Source organism: Mytilus californianus, unplaced genomic scaffold (genome assembly GCF_021869535.1).
Source record: "Mytilus californianus isolate M0D057914Y unplaced genomic scaffold, xbMytCali1.0.p SCAF_14, whole genome shotgun sequence".
In the NCBI taxonomy this organism is placed as follows: Eukaryota; Metazoa; Mollusca; class Bivalvia; order Mytilida; family Mytilidae; genus Mytilus; species Mytilus californianus.
This window is the reverse complement of record NW_026262626.1, coordinates 2,335,198-2,357,681: the sequence shown is the minus strand read 5'-3', so window position 1 is coordinate 2,357,681 and position 22,484 is coordinate 2,335,198. Positions and strand designations below refer to the sequence as shown.

Sequence of the window (22,484 nt, the reverse complement as noted above, 5' to 3'; positions counted from 1 at the left end):
CAACCGTGTCCTTAACCCATAATATATATAATGAATATTCGAATCGATGAAATATTTGTATCAATTTGCAAAGCGTTGGTTGCTTTCGAGGATTACCGATAACACAAATTGAATATGATTTACATCTATGATTGCCTTCAAACAGGATCTATTAAATCTTAAGTATCAATTAACAGAACAATCGTAAACGAAGAATAACTACATTGTGATAAAGTACAGCAGTTTAGGTGAAAAAAATGGCTACTAGTTATAAATATATATATATATACATGTATAAATTGAGGTAAATTGTATGGCTTTCCAAATACCGTTTCGATTCCTAACATCACTGAAGAGACATTAATTGTCGAAATCCGGATATGGTGTACAAAAACCTTTGCACCTTTTGTTTGCGGTATACCATCTTTTCCGCAAGTTTATTGTTTTCTGTTTAGTATTAAATTTATAATTAAGATCCATTCATTACATCGGTGATCCGTTTATTTGGCAATCGCCAATGGCAGTCAGCAGGGTTTAAGAACATTTGTTGTTCGACCTGTTAGTCAAATGCGTTTTGTTAAAATATACTTTTTCACTTTTTTGGTCTTTTGGAAAATGTTGTTTGTGCTGTATTTAGACCCCTCTAACAAGAAATTTGTTTTGCATGCACACGTATAAAAATTGCGGTTTTTATCCAACGCAATGGTTTGAACGTTGTTTTCGATTTAGACTTGTATATACATGTATATATATAGATATATATCCTCCAGAACTAGAGATTAAAGTAACAACAGACACGGCTTCCTCCGCCTCATTTCTAGACTTTTTTAAGCGGTCATCTCAGTACCAGAATCTATGACAAACGAGACGATTTTAATTTTGAAATTATCAATTCCCCCCATGCACCTTAGCAGCAATATACCAACTTCACCTGGGATATACATTTCCCAACTCATTCGGTATTCAAGAGCTTGCAGCTGCTACTCAGACTTTATAAAACGTCACCAGTGTCTGAGCAGAAAGTTGATGAACCAGGTTTATGTCAAAGAACGTCTCGTTCTTTTTCTAAAAAAGTTCATCGGAAGATACCAAGACCTTGTTGATAAATATACCGTATCAACTTTACAAATAATACACGATGGTCTTGAAGTATAGATTCTAGGTACTGACGTTGTATATCATCTTAATTACGTGTTATAGTGTTTTTTTATTTGTCTTTGTAAATTATTTAATTTACTGTTTAGTCCATTTTTGGTAATATCCTCTTGGCGTGTCTTGGTACTTATACATCCCGCCATTGTGTTATTCGGTGCTATCGTTATTTTTTTGTATTCTAGTCTTTCATTTTTGGGTATGTGCTTTGTCTATATGCCATTTTGTTTTTTCTTTTTTGGAATATTTGTTTGTTTTTATAGTGATTAAGATTATAACACAATGTTGACTGCTGTACTCCTATTTTTGACATTTTTACCTATTATGTCTGTTTGTTTTGTTCACTCATTGTTGTCAATTTAATGGAATTTTATGCGACTGTCATACAAGTGAGAACTTTAGCTAGTTATAAAACCAGGTTTAATCCACCATTTTCTACATAAGGAAATGCCTGTACCAAGTCAGGAATATGACAGTTGTTTACCATTCGTTTGATGTGTTTGAGCTTTTAATTTTGCCATTTGCTAAGGGACTTTCCGTTTTCAATTTTCCTTGGAGTTCGGTATTTTTGTTATTTTATTTTTTGGTGGGACCTTTTATAACCAAAAGTTGAATATTAAACGATGAATTTAGTTAGTTTTTTAGTCCCAGGTAGTTACGTTGAATAGCGTCAGGAATATAAACTGGGATCTAAAATTTAAGTCACGTGAGCCCGAAAATTAGGGCATGTTTACCTACTTGAGGTTGTTATGCCATCGTACAATCATCCTTACTATACTAAGAACGTTATCGTACAATCATCCTTACTATACTAAGAACGCTATCGTACAATCATTCTTACTATACTAAGAACGCTATAGTACAATCATCCTTACTTTACTAAGAACGCTATAGTACAATCATCCTTACTATACTTAGAACGCTATCGTACAATCATCCTTAGTATACTAAGAATGCTATCGTACAATCATCCTTACTATACTAAGAGCGCTATCGTACAATCATCTTTACTATACTAAGAACGTTATCGTACAATCATCCTTACTATACTAAGAACGCTATAGTACAATCATCCTTACTATACTAAGAACGCTATCATACAATCATCCTTACTATACTAAGAACGCTATCATACAATCATCCTTACTTTACTAAGAACGCTATCGTACAATCATCCTTACTTTACTAAGAACGCTATCGTACAATCATCCTTACTTTACTAAGAACGCTATAGTACAATCATCCTTACTATACTAAGAATGCTATCGTACAATCATCCTTACTTTACTAAGAATGCTATCGTACAATCATCCTTACTATACTTAGAACGCTATCGTACAATCATTCTTACTATACTAAAGAACGCTATTATACAATCATCCTTACTATACTAAGAACGTTATCATACAATCATCCTTACTATACTAAGAATGCTATCGTACAATCATCCTTACTATACTAAAGAACGTTATCGTACACTCATCCTTACTATACTAAAGAACGTTATCGTACAATCATCCTTACTATACTAAAGAACGTTATCGTACAATCATCCTTACTATACTAAAACGCTATCGTACAATCATCCTTACTATACTAAAACGTTATCGTACAATCATCCTTACTATACTAAAACGCTATCGTACAATCATCCTTACTATACTAAGAGCGCTATCGTACAATCATCCTTACTAATTACTTTATTAATAGTAAACTGAAAATAATTACTGTATTAAATCAAAGCAGATGTTATTGCCTACTAGTATGTAAATTGATAGTTTAATCAGTTATTTTTAACGTAGACGTATTTGAATTTTATTTTATAACATACATCAAACTATTATGCGGTTGTAATCTACTTTCAAATGTAACAAACATCGTTTTATTACAAACTATTGCAGAGACATAGAAACCTGAGATATGAACGACATTTGTTTGCTATACTAAGTAGTCGCTCAAACCAAATCAACAAATACAAATAATTTAATTCATTTCCGCCAACATCATCTTTGTCACAATCTCCCAGCAATCCAATCTGTTAATCAAGTACAAATAACAACAGCAAGATCATTCAATAAACGCTAGCATCGGTCTGTATAGAAATGCCATCCAGTTACCACAATCACCGATCTGAACAATAACATCATCCAGTAATCACTACCATCGATATGGACAGTAATTCTACATAGTAATCAGTACCATAGATTTTAACAGTAAGACCACAAAGTAATCACTGCGTACAATTGATATGAACAGTGATACCTCACCGTGATAACTGCAATCGATCTTAGCAGTAAAACCACACAGTAATTACTACCATCGATTTGAATAATAACATTACAGTTAACACTAAAATCGATCAGAACAGTAATTAACATATCAGTAATCACTACCATCGATCTAAATAGTAATGTCATCCAGTAATCACTATCATTGATTTGAATAGTAATGCTCTCCAGTAATCGCTGACATCGATCTGAATAGTAATGCTATCGAGTAATCACTGATATCGATCCGAATAGTAAGGCTCTCCAGTAATCACTGACATCGATCTGAATAGTAATGCTATCCAGTAATCGCTATCATCGATCGGAATAGAATTGCAATCCAGTAATCACTGACATCGATATAAATAGTAATGCTATCCAGTAATCACTGACATCGATCTGAATAGTAATGCTATCCAGTAGTCGCTATCATCGATCTAAATAGTAATGTTATCCAGTTATCACTATCATTGATCTCAACAGTAACATCACCATTAATCCCTACAAGCGTTTAGAACAACTGATACTTAAGATTTGCGAAGACATGATTTATCTACTACAATGTATTTGTAATAAGCTTTGAATAAGCCTCCAGTAACTAAGTACCTGATCATAGATTAGTACTTTGTGTCTTTTTGTTAGTTGTTTCCTGTTTCATGATGATCTTAGTCCAGCCCTTTCTAGCAGATTTCAACAGGTTGTTCTCACATCGTTGTGCTGATACACCTCTGTTCCAGGTTAGGAGAGGATTGAGGGCTCAGAGATATGTTTAAACCCACCACATTCAGAACAGTAATTAACATATCAGTAATCACTATCATCGATCTAAATAGTAATGTCATCCAGTAATCACTATCATTGATTTGAATAGTAATGCTCTCCAGTAATCACTGACATCGATCTGAATAGTAATGCTATCGAGTAATCACTGATATCGATCCGAATAGTAATGCTCTCCAGTAATAACTGACATCGATCTGAATAGTAATGCTGTCCAGTAATCGCTAACATCGATCGGAATAGAATTGCACTCCAGTAATCACTGACATCGATATAAATAGTAATGCTATCCAGTAATCACTGACATCGATCTGAATAGTAATGCTATCCAGTAGTCGCTATCATCGATCTAAATAGTAATGCTATCCAGTGATCACTACCATCAATCTGAATAGTAATGCTATCGTAATCACTACAATCGATCTGAATAGTAATGCTATTCAGTAATCACTACCATCGATCTGAATAGTAATGCTATCGAGTAATCACTACAATCGATCTGAATAATAATGCTATCGTAATCAATACAATCGATCTGAATAGTAATGCTATCCAGTAATCACTACCACCGAACTGAATAGTAATGCTATCGAGTAATCACTACAATCGATCTGAATAGTAATGCTATCGAGTAATCACTACAATCGATCTGAATATTAAAGTTATCCAGTAATCATTATCATCGACCTGAATAGTAATGATATCCAGTAATCACTACCATCGAGTTGAATAGTAAAGTTATCCAGTAATCACTATTATCGACTTGAATAGTAATGCTATCCATAAATGAATAATCACTACCATCGATTCGAATAGTGAAGTTATCCAATGAAGACTATCATCGATTTGAATAGTAATGCTATCCAGTAATAACTATCATAGCTCTGAATAGTAATGATTGCCAGAAAATCACTATCATCGATCTAAACAGTAATTTCATTCAGTGATCACTATCGTCGATCTCAATAGTAACAAAATCTAGTATTCACAATCCATCGCTCTGAATAGTAATAATATCAGTAACCACTACCATCGATTAAAATGGTAATGTCATCCAGTAATCACTATCATTGATCTCAACAGTAACATCACCATTAATCCCTACAAGCGTTTAGAACAACTTATACTTAAGTTTGCGAAGACATGATTTATCTACTACAATGTATTTGTAATAAGCTTTGAATAAGCCTCCAGTAACTAAGTACCTGATCATAGATTAGTACTTTGTGTCTTTTTGTTAGTTGTTTCCTGTTTCATGATGATCTTAGTCCAGCCCTTTCTAGCAGATTTCAACAGGTTGTTCTCACATCGTTGTGCTGATACACCTCTGTCCCAGGTTAGGAGAGGATTGAGGGCTAAGAGATGTGTTTAAACCCACCACATTCTTTATGTGCCCATCCCATAGTCAGGAGCCTGTAATTTAGTGATGGTTGTTGACAGCTGTTTGACATATTTGTTTTTTGTTAATAGTTGTTATAGAATAAATGAAGTCGTTAGTTTTCTCATATTGTTTCACATTTTGTCATACCGGGGACTTTTTTGCCAATAGTGCTGAAAGTGGCGTAAAACATCAATCAATCAATTTTTAGCTAACTATATTGTATGGGTTTTGCTCATTGTTGAAGGCCTAACATTGACCTATAGTTGTCTACATTTACATCCACATTCTTTGGTATTTGGTGGATAGTCGTTTCATTGACAATCATAATATATCTTCTTCTTATATTGAAAGGTTAATCTCTTCATAGAGATTTTGAAAATGTAATTATCTGGACTATCAAATTCTGATCATCTGAAAGTATTTTAATGAATATGTTATTTGAAAGACAAACGCAGTTCATGTGTTTTGATTTCCAATAAGAATCAACAAGAGCAAAACAGAATGTTGTTTTGTATTACAACATTATTTTATAAACAATGTGATTTTACGATTACGGGATAACACCCCAGTGAGAGGCCCAAAATATGCACAGGCCAAAGGCAAACAAAAAAGTGAAAACATTTTATTTAACTTTTATTAAAACAATTAAAATCGATTTTTCATAATATATATTACTAGCTGTATGTAATTCTTAATATTTTTGTAACAATTGGATATAACAACAAAACCACTGCTTTCCAAGTATCAAATATTGTACTTTACTAATATTTTAGATCATTTTACCAAATTAATGGATAATGTTTTCTTCTCCAAAAACTATCTTATGTTTTAATCAATCATTAAGAAACCTGACAATACTTCAGATGAGAATTTCTTGATATGAACAAGTGTGAATACAACTACAGATGCATCAGGCATAATATACTGTGGATTAATTTATTTTTGTGAGTACCAGATTTTTCGAGGATAGAGGAAACATTGTGATTTTGCGGGTATTTGATATCGTGGTTTTGCAAAGCATACATGGGTAGAAAATTTGTAATTCATTTAACATTTAAATTCGTGGTTCACCTTCACCCATGAAATCTGCAAAAATTGGTATCCCACCAGTAATAATAAATCCACATTATAAAGTATTTCTCATTTTGACCTCTGATGTATGCAGCCAAAGGCTAAAGCTTTTTTATTCATTTAGTATGGCTATTTTAATAACCAAAAGGACCAGCAATTTTTACATGCACATCGTCAAAATATATAAGAAGATTATGGCAGGAAATAAGATAGTTTTATCAATTTTTAATGTGAAAAGAATTACTTTGAAAAAGATCTAGTGAAAATAAAAACATTCTTGCTTAATTTTCCTCAAAGGACAACACATTTCATATTTTAACAAATGTCTTATTCATTATAATACTCAAGCTTGCTATATAAAATAGTCTACATCTAGTAACCGTATATATACATTGTGTATGTCTTCTATATGGATAACTTGCAAAATCAACAAAAATAAGGCAAATATATATATATTTCTTATCACTTATTCTATTTAAATGCAATCTGAGAAAAGATATCAGACAATTTGCTGTATCTCTACTGGTTAATTCATCATGTTTACACCAAATCATTTGGAATGTTTACTAGCCACAACTGATATGGATATCATCATATTAGGTGATAGGGGCATGAAATAGAGGTTCAACTATACTTTATCTAGTCTAAGATATATGAGGTGGGACATTCATTTGTATCCGTATCAAAAATTACTGTAAATTCAGAAATTTTTGTGCGCATTTATAATTGAAATTGTTGACCAATGGACAAAAATTTGAGATTATTCATTATAATTTCTGGAAATACTGCATTTAAATAATGCTATAAAAATTTAAAATGCGAGTTTTTATTTTTTGCGAAACCTATACCGTTGCAATTTTCTCCCAAAAATAGAAGAATAACAAAAATTTCTGAATTTACATAATGCAGAAATTATGCATTTACTATTACATGGAAGTTAAAATATAGAAAAGTTACATGAAATAATAAAATGTAGTTCATTATATGACTAGCTTCTTGATGTGGAGTAGATCTCCTTAATATCCAATCTTAAGTAGTATACTTTCATACTGAAAATAGTTTGACTTTCAGTAGTTTTTTTTTTGTGATAAAAAGTTAATTAAATACACCACAGCCAACAGATACAAAGCATAGTTTAAATCAATAAATCAATAAAAAATGTCTTTGTATTACATTAATGATCTCTCACCATTATTCAACAATATTGCAACATTGTTTTTTTAAAACATATAAATTATATAATGAGATAGTAATAAATATAAACACACAAATCAACAGTGATTCTCAATTGAAACATTTACACATAATACTTGTATTAACTTATTGAAGAAACTGTGAAACAATACTTAAACAATTTTAAACATTCATATCACCAAAATCAAGTATTCTTACATCATTTCTTATTTACTTTACTAGGAATTCCTTAATAATAATATTCCAACTTTATTTTATATAATTTTGAATCTGCAATCAACAAGTTTCAGTTTCCCACAAAATATTGCTTTTGTAATTTGCATATGACAGGCAGAAACTTCAGAACATAAGGCATCTGTGTTCAAGAAATGAAGTATCCAGGTATTTCTACCGGTTTGTTTTGCTGCTGCCAAGATTGGATAAATACCCTATGTCTCCCATTTTTGCAACATATTTTGCAGGCGAGACAAAAACTGTTTGACATAAGAGGTTTGGTGAGGAAGGTATATCTCAGTCAAATTGAGAAATAAGAATGTAACTTTTGCAAAGGTGAGAATTCACTTGATCAAGCAATTCACAATTTCTTCTGCAGGTTATCCCTTATATTTCCAAAATCCTTGTGTAGATTTAAACTATTAGATTAAGGATTGTGTATGTGGCTTTAGCACCTATGGATTAATGATAAGATTAACCTACATCACGTCATACTTTTTTTGCTTTTTGCTGCTATGTCATCGAAGAACTTATCACGTTTCTCATGTAGATATTGCACAAAATTATTGACCCTATTTTCCCTGTCATTTGCATATTGTTTTGCAAGTGTATGTAAAGATTTGGTTTCTGATTGGTCCATTTCTTGAGCTACAATTTCATAATCACTTTCTCTTTGTAATCGTAATTGGTCGGATTCATTCTGTTCTTTGGCCCTCTGAAAATAGGAAAAAACTTATTAGCAACTTAACAAAAATAGTTACTGGATAGGAGAAAACTTTCAGGTATGGAATATACAATTGAAATAATAATTAAATCTACAAAATGAATGTATCCTTAATAACAGGTCAAGAACAATGAATATCCTGATACAATTAAAAAAAGTCATATTGAAAAGTAGTCTTTAGAGAAAAGAATAAAATGTTACCTTTTACTTACAGAATAACCAATCCAAGAATTAAAATATTGAAATTTATTTGACGAATGACCAGACAACACATTACTTCACGAATGTGTGTAGCACATGTTTTGATTAACAGTGTTGTTAGGTCACCAATTGAATATTTTTCTATACTTGATTTTTTTTTTTGTTATTTGTTCTTTTAATACATTGAGCATGTGGACATTTAATGGAAATAAAATAGAAAATGCAAGGAACTATATCTTTTACAACCAATTTAATAAATTGAATGTTCTTAAAGTAGTTTTATCTTGTTTTTTTCTTCTAGAAACATCTTTCCTAAGTATTTCAATACTTGTGAACGATTCATTTCTACTTTTGCATATTGAAAACGATAAGACTCAGTTTAAAAAAAAAATCCTTTTAAAGAGGTTTGTGTATATTTCTATTTAAAGGTAAAAGTGTCAGGTCATCATATATTATTTTTAAAATAAAAACCACCTAAAGCAAAAAGAAAGATCTTACCTGAAGTTGCTGATAGTTTCTTTGGTAATGTAAAATACAGCCATATAAATGCCACCTGGAGAATTCTGGCCATAACACTTTTACAAAAGCCAAACAACTATATGCAGTCTACAACAAAGACAGGCCAAAAATGAATATTTGATGCACAAACAAAATAAAAACAACTATTATTATAAAAATGTATATAATCAGAAATCAATGTAAAATGGAAATTTCATTTTTTGTGTAAGGTGGTTCTTAAATCAATTTATCTATATAATTCAAAAATGTCTAATCTTACTATTACAATTCTGTTTATATAAAGTCAGCAATCCAAGAACTAACATCAACTCATTAAATACTGTTAAAGAATTAGTTTTCCTGTTGTTATAGTTTTTATTTATTGTGCCACACGTATTATAAACTATATTTATAATAGAATGAACATCAAATTAATAATAATTAAACCATGAAAAAAAAACCCTGAAAACAAAGTGACAGACAAAACCACAAAAAGTTGAATGTTTCTTTTAAAAACAATTTAAAAAAAAATCATACTTTTCTAGACACTATGCAATTCAAAACTTGACCTACTGTATAGAAATTCTAGTTACTGAAAACTGTATGTTGACCTCTAAATGAGTTTTGATTTTTTTGTGTTGTTTGGTTGCTGTCTCATTGACATTAACCCAACATAACCTTTTATTCATCTCAACTTTTACTTTACTGTTTATAAGATAACGTTAAAATATAATAGTATCTGGTGAGGCAACAGTTTAGAGAAATCAAGAACCAGAAACTAAGTTTATGTTAAGCTTGAGAAGATAATGATGTTCTTGGGGTATACTCCATGCTTACCTGCCATAGTAAAAAATCACTAAGCCTAACTTCTCCTGATGTCCTTACAAGCAGATCTGGGTTGGGAGAGTTTCCTGTATACAGACTTTTCTCCAATAATGCTTCTGATACATCACTAAAATTTAAACCCATAACATATAATGAGAAGTCATGACACAGGACAGCGATAGATGTATTTCTTTTTTCTAAAAGCCTAAACAAAATCATACATCAGAAAGTAAGGTTATATCTACACAATAATCTCCCCTTTCATCAGCTTATCATTGAACTCTGTACAATTTGTAACTTATCAACATAAGAAATAAAAGGAACTTTACTTTTGTATATATTTTGAATTAGATCCAATATAAGTTTGGATGATTTGTCCGGACTCGACAAAATTTCTTCACAAAATACTAATTGACAACAATTCTGCTAGTGTCAAAAGTTTTATAAATTTCGCTTTTGTAAGTTTTTTGTGAATTTTTATCATTGTTATCAAAAGTATAAAGTAATGAATTTTCAAAACTCCATATTTTGACAATGATGACTAACCACCACCATGAATTTCCTTAATGGTAATAAATATAAAAACTTTATTCTATTATGCATCATCAACAGTGGCAGATCCAGAAATTTTCATAAGAGGAGGCCCACTGACTGCCTAAGAGGGGGCACGCTCCAGTCATGCATCAGTGATTATCTATATAATCAACCAAATTTTTCCCACAAAAGGGGGGGGGGGGGGGGGGCCCTGCCCCCCTAAATCCGCCTCTGATCAATATTAATTAAAATGAAGCAACATAACCCAGTGACAAAATCTCCTCTCAAGACAAAGCTTGTGGTTGTGTAAAAATACAAAGGTTTTGTGAACAGTTCTTTATTTTTTTTCCTTTAAGATCATGAACAAGGGTCTGGAAAGGGGGTCTTCATTTTTGTATTCTTTACTTTTAGGCCATTTTCTCTATTTTAGAACCTTATTATTCTCTAATCTTTATTTTGTTTGCCCATTTATGTCTATTCTTTATGATTTTGGCCCATTATTCTCTAGACTAAACCCCATCCAGACCCTCATGAACCATGACTCTACCTGTCTTTTATCAATCCAAGTGATACACCCTCTGCTATTTCTTTCATAGCTGTACACATTTCGTCTCTAGAGGTATAGGCAAAACAAACATTCAATATGGCCCTGCAAGTATACAAAATATATGTATTATACATTAATTTCCACAATGAATATATCTGTAAAATATTGTTTCACTGTGATGTAATATAGTATATCTCATGGGGTCAAAGTGCAAAATTCTGAAAATGAATCATGTTAGAACCATTCAAAAAGAATTTTCAATTCAATTATTTAATAATAATTTTCAAAGTATTTCTTTTAAATATGTTAGCCATCTTGATTGCAAGCTGATTTGAGTAAATTTTCCCTATTTTCAAAACAGTGACAAACATATTTGATGGCAGTTGCAATCATCACTAACATTTCTTAAAAGATTAAAAAAATGTATCAAGATTCCTACTTTTGGTAGCAATTGGCTTAATTCTATTGATTTACATTCTTTTCGTACTTTAAATAATGGTAGGGATATACTATTTTTCGGTGACAAAAACAGATATAATTTTGAAGCATGACACCATTGAGACTTAATTTGGTTTCTATGGTTTAAAAGCATTTGTTCTTTGTAAAAGTCAGCACAAACCTGTTATTATCTTTAGAGAATGTGACAACTTCTGCTATGATTTCCTGTATATCACTGGGTAATAAACTGACATTCCCCAGCACCCTCACACATACACCATACTCCTTTATCTTATCTCTAAAAAACAAAAACATGTACATATATTACAATTTCTCAAAATGTTTGTTAAAATATAATCATAAAATACATGTATTAAGACATTTGATTTTCTAAGCTGACATGCCAATTTTCTAGCATCATATGAGAGCTTGCTAAATAATTTGCAAACCTATTTATAAGCAAAGGCAATACTTGTATGTTGAAAATCAAATGATACTTGTTAAATGCTTAAATCTATTACTGGGTTGCATCCTCATATTTTTTATTTTTCTCCTTAAAAGATTCAACTCTTTATAAAAAAAAGAAAAACAGATACAAAATTGACATATTTAACTCCTTCCAATCGTGTGTATGGTTCATTTTTGACCTTTTTCCTTCAAAACCAGGGTTATAATGACTTCATTTGTGAAGTCAATACACTATTTACAGATTTACTACAATTTTATCATTTATTTTCTAAATCATAAACAGTAACGCATTATTTTCTCTGTATTGGTAAGAGCAATACTATGTTTAAATTTGTGAACCAAGCAGGAATCGCATCTCCCCTACATCTTTAAATCACAATTGTGTCAATAAAGTCCTTGCAGTGAACCTTATGTATATCAATGTCAACTTAAAACTTACTTTTCTTCCATTAGTCTTTTAAACTTTAATCTGGCAAGTTCCATGAGACAATCAACCTCCTCTTTAGATCTTTTAAAATTCTCTATACTAAAGGCATAAACAGTTACCTCTGTGATTCCAATGTCTAAACACCATTCTAAAACCTATAAAATTTCAAAACAGATTTATGTTAAGACAAATGTAAAAAGGCCCTTAGGGGTTGTGTGTTTGTGTCCTTATTTGGACAAAAAAATTATGTACATTTGTATACATGTACAATATCATTCAAAATATGATATGCATGTGCAGAGTCCTTACTTCAAATTTAAAGTCTTTTAAATTTTATGAATACTTATCATTAATTTAACATGTTTAAGGTGGCATGAATTTCATATTTCTTCAACAAATAACAAACAATTGCTTAGTTCATTGTAGTTTTAGGATGTTTAGCACGTTATTTTGAGAGTTGGAAATATCAAACCACATTAAATATTTGTAGAAACAGTGTAGCTTATATATAGAAAACGCTGTGGTTATGTAGAGTGTATCTTGTTTGTTTCTCAAATGGGCTCATTATCTGTTAGTCTGAAAGCCACTTAAAAATCTACCAACATCTTTGTATATTACATGTTACAAAAAACATTCAAAATTGTGACCTCTCAGGACTCTTTCTATGATACCATCGAAACATTTGACATGCCATTTTATCTTTTTATTACTTATACACATTTAAAACCGTGTCCTTTCAAAATACCAAATGGCCAAAATGTTTTTCCAAGTTGCAGTTTTAACTCATTTCTTCATATTGATCTACTTCCACTGGTGAACAGTTTCAGTCAATTGCTGGTGAAATGTTGTTTGTATGAATCAAATGCAGTGCATTAATAATAATTCTTATCATCCAATTCCAGTGATTATCTATCTATTTTGTGAAAGTGGAGCAATTTTGAACAACTACTCTACTCACCATGCTCACCAGGAATATTGCCTAACAAAAAGTTTGATTTGAATATGAAATTTGTTGGTTGGTTTTATTAATTAATTTGGACTTATATAGAAGATAATTCTTCATAAGTTCTTCATTTCAACTAATTGATGTTTGCCTAACATCCAGTGGCAAATATTTCATGCATGATCAGTCCAATATAACATAATACCTCTGTAAGTTTGTCAAAACCTTTCAGATGACCCTCAGCTCTATCCATACTGTTTTTCACAGCAAATCTTCTATTACCATCCATTATGACTGCTACATGTTTAGGAATTGGTCCAAACTCTAGGATCCTTATACACATCTTGTGGTACCATGCTTTAGGTTGTTCAGGAAACCATGTTGACATTTTAAAGCTGTTATAATGAAACATTTATATTTACAGATTCATTTAAAAAACAACTTGTGATCAATTATTGAACCATTACTGAATATTTACGTGGAAATAAGATTTCATTGAATCATCATAGGTGGTTTCCCTTCAAACTTTAACATGTAAACTATGCCACATTCTATATGTGTCTGTCCCAAGTCAGGAGCCTGTAATTGAGTGGTTGTCGGTTTTTGCTCTTTCTCACATTTGTTTTTCCTTTATTGTTTTGCATAGTTTGTTCTAATGTTGTGCCATTACACCACTGTCCCAGGTTAGGGGGAGGGTTTGGCGCCAACAAACTAGTTTAACCCCGTCACATTCTGTATGTGCCTGTCACAAGTCAGGAGCCTGTAATTCAGTGGTAGTCGTTCGTTGCTGTATATCATATTTGTTTTTCATTCATTATTTTGTACATAAATTAGGCCGTTAGTTTTCTCGTTTGAATAGTTTTACATTTGTCATTTAGGGGCCTTTAATAGCTGACTATGCTGTATGGGTTTTACACATTGTTGAAGGCTGTACGGTGACCTATAGTTGTTAATTTCTGTGTCTTTTGGTCTCTTGTGGAGAGTTGTCTCATTGGCAATCATACCACATCTTCTTATTTTTATATACAAAATTTTTAAAGTCAATAGACCATGACTGAGGAGTAGGGCCAAATAATCTCCGTGAAAATGAGATGTGCCAATGATTATACCACTACATATATGTACCAAATATTATTGACTTTTCATAAACTGACATAATCACAAACTTTTAACTAATTGCTGACGCTGCTGCCGTTGGAAACAGCACTCCTATTTGTAAGTCTAGCTTTTTTACTTTGTCAAGGGGAGACTAAATTGAAAACAATACAAGGATCAGTAACAATAATCATAATGTCCAGATAAGCTATTATTTAATATGTTTATGGTAGCACTGCAGCTCAAATTGTATCAAAGTAGGCACACATCATTGACTTGTATCTAAATTTATATTATTAACAGTCTGGTTTAACTCATAGTAATAAAAATGTCTTATGAACAGTTCTGTAACATGCTTTCTTGACCCTCTTTGAGTTGCTAATTGTCTGGAGGTACAAATAAGTACTAACAAATTTGGTAGTGTTCTGATCATGAGCTGTGAAGGACTTCTGATATCGATGTAGAAGTTGATTGTGGATGTTTCTTGAGACATGTGAGAAAACTTTAAAATTGGAAACCTGTTTTATGGCTATTCACACTCACTATATATCAAGCAATTAGGACAAGGAGTCAAAATTGTGTAGTGTATGCCTAATTTGTGTATATTGGCAGGTATGCTATGATGCCAGCTTTTTCCTGAGAAGTTCCTTTTTTGGATTTTTTTTTACTATCCACTTATATCATGTTTATGAGTCCTTTATTTACTTTCAGTATTTAAATTTGTTTGATACCTCTAGAAAATAGTATGATCCATCCAGGAGCCGGTTTTAGTATTAAATTGCTACCTAAGTTGAAACTGTCTTATGTAAAGTTAACCATAACTATTAATCAGTGTTATATTAAGGATTTCAGTGATATTTATGGGCAGAGGGGTCCAGTTTTCAAGACCAAGGCTAGCATGGTTACTAGTCTGAATAGGGACAGGTTGATCATGTTTAGATTGATAAAAAAAAATTAAAATATTTCATTTTGAATAAGTTAATGTATTTTCCTTTTATTTATAATATCTTTTGCCTGCAAAAACGCTTTTTCAGTAGTTAAAATGTTTTTGTTTTTTTTTGCATTCGAAAACTTAAATGCACAAAGGGATGGATAAAAAAGGCAGAACAGTGCACAAAAAAGGCATAGGGAAGCTGTTATCCTTTATTTTAGGCCAACAAACAAACTGGACATTTAAAGGAGTTTGGATCAATTGAACTTTGCCATCACAATACTTCTATACTAGTATTGTCAACAATACTCGTTTATATTTAAAATATAAAAAATAAAATGCTCCGCTGGGCGCAGCTTGATATGACCGCTGAGGTCGAACCAGGAACAGTTGGGGCAAGTATGGACACAAAATTCAAGCTTGATACAGCACTGAATTTGGATTGTAATTAAATATTTGACACAGCATAGGTTTCTGACACAGAATGAATGTGGTCTAAGAAATTAAAAAATTTTAATTTACCTATTCAAACCATATCATTATTATTTGCTTTTATATATAAATCAGAAATAACCAATTTAAAAAAAAAAATTTTGAACCCCCTTATGATTCATTACTCCCAAACTCAATCCCAGCCTTCCCTTTGTGGTATGGTACCCTGCAGTACAATTTCAGAGAGATCCATACACTTGAACACAAGTTTTAAAAATGTTTGTTTTTTGGCCCCAAATTCCTAAACGTTTAGGGCAATTACCCCCAAACTCAAACCCAGCTTTCCCTTTGTGATATGGAACCTTGTAGTACAATTTCATAATGATCCATACACTTACACACAAGTTATTGTCCTGAAACTAGAAAAATGCTTGTTTTTTTTTTGCCCTTTTTTGGCCCCTAATTCCTAAAATTTGGAGGCAATTACCCCCAAAATCAATCCCAGCATTCCCTTTGTGGTATGGTACCTTGTAGTACAATTTCAGAGAGATCCATACACTTGAACACAAGTTATTGTCTGGAAACTAGAAAAATGCTTATTTTTGACCCCTTTTTGGCCCCTTATTCCTAAACGTTTTGGGCAATTACCTCCAAACTCAATTCCAGCTTTCCCTTTGTGATATGGAACCTTGAAGTACAATTTTAGAAAGATCCATACACTTACACACAAAGTTATTGTCATGAAACTAGAAAAATGCTTGTTTTTTGCCCCTTTTTTGGCCCCTAATTCCTAAAATTTGGAGGCAATTACCCCCAAAATCAATCCCAGCATTCCCTTTGTGATATGGAACCTTGTGGTACAATGTCAGAGAGATCCATACACTAACACACAAGTTATGTCTGGGAGTTACAAAAATGCTTATTTTTGGCCCCTAATTCCTTAACTGTTGGTACCATAACCCCCAAAATCAATCCCAACCTTCCTTTTGTGATATTGAACCTTATGGTAAAATTTCATAGAGATCCATTCACTTAAACTAAAGTTAGAGTGCGAAAACCAATGTGTCTTCGGACGACGATGCCAACGTCATACCAATATACGACTGCAAAAGCGGTCGTATAAAAATACCTTAAAGTAGTTTCCAATTATAGCTGCGTTTATTCAACAAAATTCAAATGTAATGCATTGATTTTAAAAATATGTATTCCACTGTAAAAATAGAGAAACATTTTAATATTCATTTTTGTATCTAAAAATTCTTTATTATAGTTTATTTTGAATTAAATGTACTTTTTTTATGATAAAGTCTATTCAAGGGAAATAACCCATGGATTTTTAATAGATGCATAACAAATTCAGACTATTTTTGTACGATTTGGTTAGTCCTGAAAAGGACTGTTTGACCATTAAGGACTTTCCAATATATACTTCTCAGACTGCGTTTTGTTCAGCAAGGTGGATATATACATAAGTCTTTAAATGCGAATTTCTGTTGTGTTCTGGTCAAGTAGGGTTCATTAGTATGTGTGGGATGCCAGTTTCTGGGTTGACAAAGTAGGTAAAGTAACAGTTTCACTTTTTATATCTGCCCAAATGTTATGGCTAATTTTTAGTTTATCTGCTTTTTCTATTTTCTAGTATCATTATGTCTTAAAATAGAAAATAAAACCAAAAGATTGTTAAAAAATTACATTAATTGAGTTATAAATAACAAACTCTATTGATTTTTTAATTTTGCCAACAACACTTGGGGAGGGTTAATTTTTTTGATTGCCTGCATGTTTAACCCCACCATATTCTGTATGTGCCTGTCCCAAGTCAGGAGCCTGTAATTCAGTGCTTGTTGTTTGTTTGCTTTATTTTTCATGAATTGTTTTGTACATAAATCAGGCCTTCAGATTTTTCATTTGAATTGTTTTACATTTGTCATTTCAGGACCTTTTATAGCTTGCTATGCGGTATAATTTGTGCTCATTGATGAAGGCCATATGGTGAACCGTAGATGTTAACTTCCACGTCATTTGGTCTCTGATGGAGAGTTGTCTCATTGGCAATCATACCACATCTTCTTATATTTATATAGTACACATATTACATATTACATATGAGTATTGTGGTCACTAAGTTCATTGATTCTGGGGTTCTTTATCCATTGTGTTTTCTAGTTCTTAATGTATTGGAGTTCATAACATCAAATACCTTTATCATGTCATCAAATTGTTGACTTGAAAATATGAACTTCAATTATAAAAATTGTTCCCTATTCTTTCTGACACTGTTGTCCACAGTTCTTAACTGGAATTCCCAATAGGGATTAAACTATTAAACTGTTGGATGATTGCACTATGAAAGGGGTACATTACAATATTAAAATATTTAAAACTTTGCTTAATATTGTGTATAGTATACACATTAGTGTTGAGTGTATTGCAAGAAATCATGTGTAAATATGATGAATTTATGTCAGATGTACAAAAACATTTTTAAAACAATAAATTTACAAAATACTTTACCAACAATATACGATGCTATTAACAGACTAATTAAATGCTGAGAACAAGTGAGGGAATCACGAAGCGAGGGCTATCCCCATCTGTGTGACGTAGCACCGGGTTGTAATTCGGCTAAATTTCAAACATTAACGAAATAGTGCGATATATTTCTGTTTTACCTGGTCATTTGTTGACCACTTTTTATAATATTAAAATAAAGAAAATAAAATAATGCTTTTAAAGAATAAAGTTATACTCATATTTACAAAACAAAATAGATTTTATATTTCCATTATATTATTCTTCCGCGTTTCGATCCATGGCAGTAAACAGAAAATGGCGTCGCCATCGCTCATTGAATAACCCACACAGTTCATTGTTTAATTAAGTTTTAATGATGAAGCCTGGACCAAGTAAAGAAAACAGAGAAATATCATCAATAGAAGCTGGTAAATTAATGGTTTCATTATGAATTCATGTGTATTTTCTACGAATAAAACTGATTCCAATGTACAAGCAGTCTTTCTGTTTTCTTTTCAGAGTTATATTTCCTCATCGCCAGATTCTTGTCTTCTGGACCCTGTTCCGATGCCGCACAGGTAAGTCTTTGACATTATTATGTTCGTAAGGGTTCATTGAACTTATCTCATACTAAATTAACCCTTTTCTTTTCCAGGCACTTCGCAAAGAACTAGAAAAACACAAGGTAAGTGTGCGAAAATTGAACATGTTTCCAATCCAAATTACGCGCTTTTACGGTAGAAAACGGGTAAAAAACGGCAATATCATGTTGAAATTTAAGTAGAATTATAACGGAATTTACTTGCTGTCATTGAAAACGGACTGTTCCACGGAACTTTTGGAATAATGAATTTTTGAAATTTTGTAGCTTTTGCCAAAAAGAATTGACTGGGAAGGCAGGGAACACGAAAGAAGTTTTGAAAATTTGGTAAGTTTTCGAAAAACAAGAAATTGACATTTTTTACTTTTTCCATATTCAAGACGATTTTTACTTTATCTTGTTTCATGTGTCTTATCTGTTTAATATTATTTAGTGATGCTCGTAATTTTCACTTAATTAAGTCAGTTTTATTAAAAAATCAATTGTTTCCATGATTTGCTTTGAAATTGTAATAATTTCTTTGAGGCCATTATCATATCTAATGCACAAGGTCATGTGTGATGTCATTGACCCCAGGTTCAGATTTATAACCAATGAGAGAAAAGCAAGCTATATTTAGCAAATTCCTTCTGAATATCTCTAGACTTATCATTGCGCATCTAAAGTTTATTTTCTTATTTTCGTTGTTTCTCTGTTGAGGACCATAGGTGTAACACCTGATATATATTGTTTGGCAAATATAAAATTCTGTTTATAGATTGGGAACAAACTTCAAAATCAATTTCAACAATTTAAGGTTCAAAACATGAAAAATATTCATAAAAAATGTACTAACATTACTTTTTAAATTGTGTTCTTTCAAAAACAGTAAAAAAATGTTTTTTTTTTTTTATAGTATAAATAATTTGAAATATCTCCATCATGAAATCTTGTCAGATTCAAATGTGCAATTCTCAGTTAAAAGAAAAAGAAAAGAAAAAATACTCTTTTTGTAATTTAACAATATAATTTTAGTGGTAAATACTCATTTAGAGAACTATTTACAGAGAATGAAGCCCCTAATATAGTAGAAAAATCAATATAAAAATTTTTGCAATACTGGCTGTCCAAGCCCACAGGGGTAATACATATACAAGTTTTTTTTAATTATTTACTGGTACAAGTTAATAATTTTGGATGTAGAGTAATATCGCTTAGTAAGACGTTCAGATTTTTTTTCTTTTATCAGGGACTCTAATATACTTAATTAAATAATAGTCCCAGCTTATATGTATAGGTGAAAGAAGTCATAAGATCTTCTTTTTTTGAATTTTGCTCTAATTGAGTGTTAAATTCATTGTCTGTCTTTTATACTGTTAAGAAATTATTTTGTGGATTTATGAATGCGATATCGACAGAAAATAATGTAAGAATAATTATTATGACTTAATATAGGAATTAGCTGCATACAAATATATGTATCAGATTTCAAAATGTGAGTTCTAATTATTGCTATACTCACCCAGTCGCATTATTTGCAATAATAAAAACCTCACAATAATTTGCAATATTTGTCTTTTCTGTAAAAGTAGAATTTCATGGACAATTTAAAACTCATTTGTCTGTTACAGTATCTTCTAAATACTGAAGTTGGCAATGTAAATAAGTTTCTTTTGTTATCGTAAAATAAGATTGTAATAACTAAAGGAAATTTAATTGATTTATGATTTTTGCAGGTTGAATTATATCGTCATGTTACATCTACCCATTTGTTACACATTTGTCAGAGACTTGGTCCATTATTAGACAAAGATATCAAACCAAGTGTATGTGGTGTGCAGTCTTTACTAGGTTCTGGTAGCAACTCTTTATTGAGGACAAAAGACGGTAGGTTGCATATGTTTTACATGTTTTTCCATCTGGTTGGTTTTAATTGTTATCTACCTTTATTAGTTTTACATTTCTTGATGTCATAGTTTTCAACACTCCAGGTTACAATAAACCACTAGATTTTACGGGTGCAGTCATTTTATGAAGATAACATCATGTCATGGTATTCAGAATTAAGAGTATGGCTAATCCTGATTGGTCGTTGTGTGCAGCTGATATTTTTTATTACTAGATACTTCGTACACTCAAGGCAAGGGAGATAAGAACAAATTCCGCTAAGAAAAGCAACGGTAACCTATATTTTTTGGACTAAAAATATTGTCAGAATGATTTTTCTTTAATTCTAGCAAGGTTTCGTTCTAAAAATCGACTTTCCAAAGTCTGTATCTTGAAAAAGGCTACTGTTGTCGCCTATGGTGAAATTAATTGTTGTTTGCATGTATAGATGTTGGTAGGACCCTTCTACTTTTGTTTTTGATTAAGAAATCACTGTTTTCTGACAAGTCTTCTAAGGGTTACATCAAAACTCTCACTTCGCAGAAAACAAGATCCAATATCTATCTTGACTATTTCAGGGTTTTTAAAGTTAAAATAAAAATTGACAAATTGCTTAACTTTGATTGTGAATACAACATAGAGTGGCCAAGTTACTAGATATATTATTTTATTATTTATTTTATATTTTTATTATATATTTATTATTTTAGCTATAAATAAGTACAGAAATGATTTAACTCTAAAAAATTCTTGAATTAAAGGGGACCTCCCAATTCAAAGAATTGAAAAGTTGACACGAACATGTTTTTTTTTGCAGAAAAAGTACATAGCCAATTATATTACAATTATTGTACATATACAGTCTATTGTCAGATGAAAAACAGAAATTGTATATAAAAAACTGGAAACACCACATTGAAATGCACATAACATAAATATATATATCATTTATATTATATAATGTCTAAAAATAGCAACAATCAACATCCAATCTATTTAGGCGTTGATCATTAATATTATATATATATATATATATTAACATTTATGAAACTTTGACTTTTGTTGTTTGGTTAATGTTTACTCCACATCTCAGAAAAAGAATCAGGAAAAGTATATTGAACAGTTTAATAAAGAAAATGTCTTGTGTTATTATCTTATTGTCATATACCCAACATCACCTTTTACAACCCTTAAAAAACCCATAAGTTTGAATATCAGATACATAAATAACTTTTAGTGAAACTATAGACTTTTATAAATATTTGATGTCGAACATTTTTTTTAGATTAAAAACACATAAAATTTTTGTAACAAGGTAACAGATGTTTATATAAACATGCATCATTTTTTTTTATTGTCAAATGTTGTCTTTATTTTTTAGTACTTCAACTGTAAAATATGAA

General features: G+C 31.2%; 2 protein-coding genes across 4 annotated transcripts in view; one reads left to right on the top strand and one right to left on the bottom strand.

The window, feature by feature from the left end:
• Positions 1-6,175: 6,175 nt before the first annotated feature.
• Positions 6,176-18,717, bottom strand: LOC127724011 (dehydrodolichyl diphosphate synthase complex subunit DHDDS-like). Of its 2 annotated transcripts, none has more exons than XM_052230748.1 (8): positions 18,615-18,717; positions 13,848-14,037; positions 12,712-12,854; positions 11,986-12,102; positions 11,367-11,468; positions 10,298-10,412; positions 9,461-9,568; positions 6,176-8,752 (listed from the first exon to the last, which is right to left on the bottom strand). In XM_052230748.1, exons 2-8 carry the CDS (start codon positions 14,028-14,030, stop codon positions 8,522-8,524), a joined length of 999 nt encoding a protein of 332 aa, XP_052086708.1. In that variant the 5' UTR covers positions 14,031-14,037; positions 18,615-18,717; the 3' UTR covers positions 6,176-8,521. The 2 variants fall into 2 exon arrangements, with proteins under 2 accessions (XP_052086708.1, XP_052086707.1); XM_052230747.1 differs by having other exon boundaries at positions 18,603-18,711.
• A 164-nt stretch (positions 18,718-18,881) lies between these two features.
• LOC127724004 (bromodomain and WD repeat-containing protein 3-like) overlaps positions 18,882-22,484 on the top strand; it is a 65,889-nt gene continuing 62,286 nt past the window's right edge. For both annotated transcript variants that reach the window (XM_052230737.1, XM_052230736.1), the window contains exons 1-5: positions 18,882-19,042; positions 19,134-19,192; positions 19,270-19,299; positions 19,483-19,542; positions 20,931-21,081. In XM_052230737.1, coding sequence (XP_052086697.1) covers positions 18,988-19,042; positions 19,134-19,192; positions 19,270-19,299; positions 19,483-19,542; positions 20,931-21,081 — 355 coding nt within the window. In that variant the 5' untranslated portion in view covers positions 18,882-18,987. The remainder of the gene's footprint in view (positions 19,043-19,133; positions 19,193-19,269; positions 19,300-19,482; positions 19,543-20,930; positions 21,082-22,484) is intronic.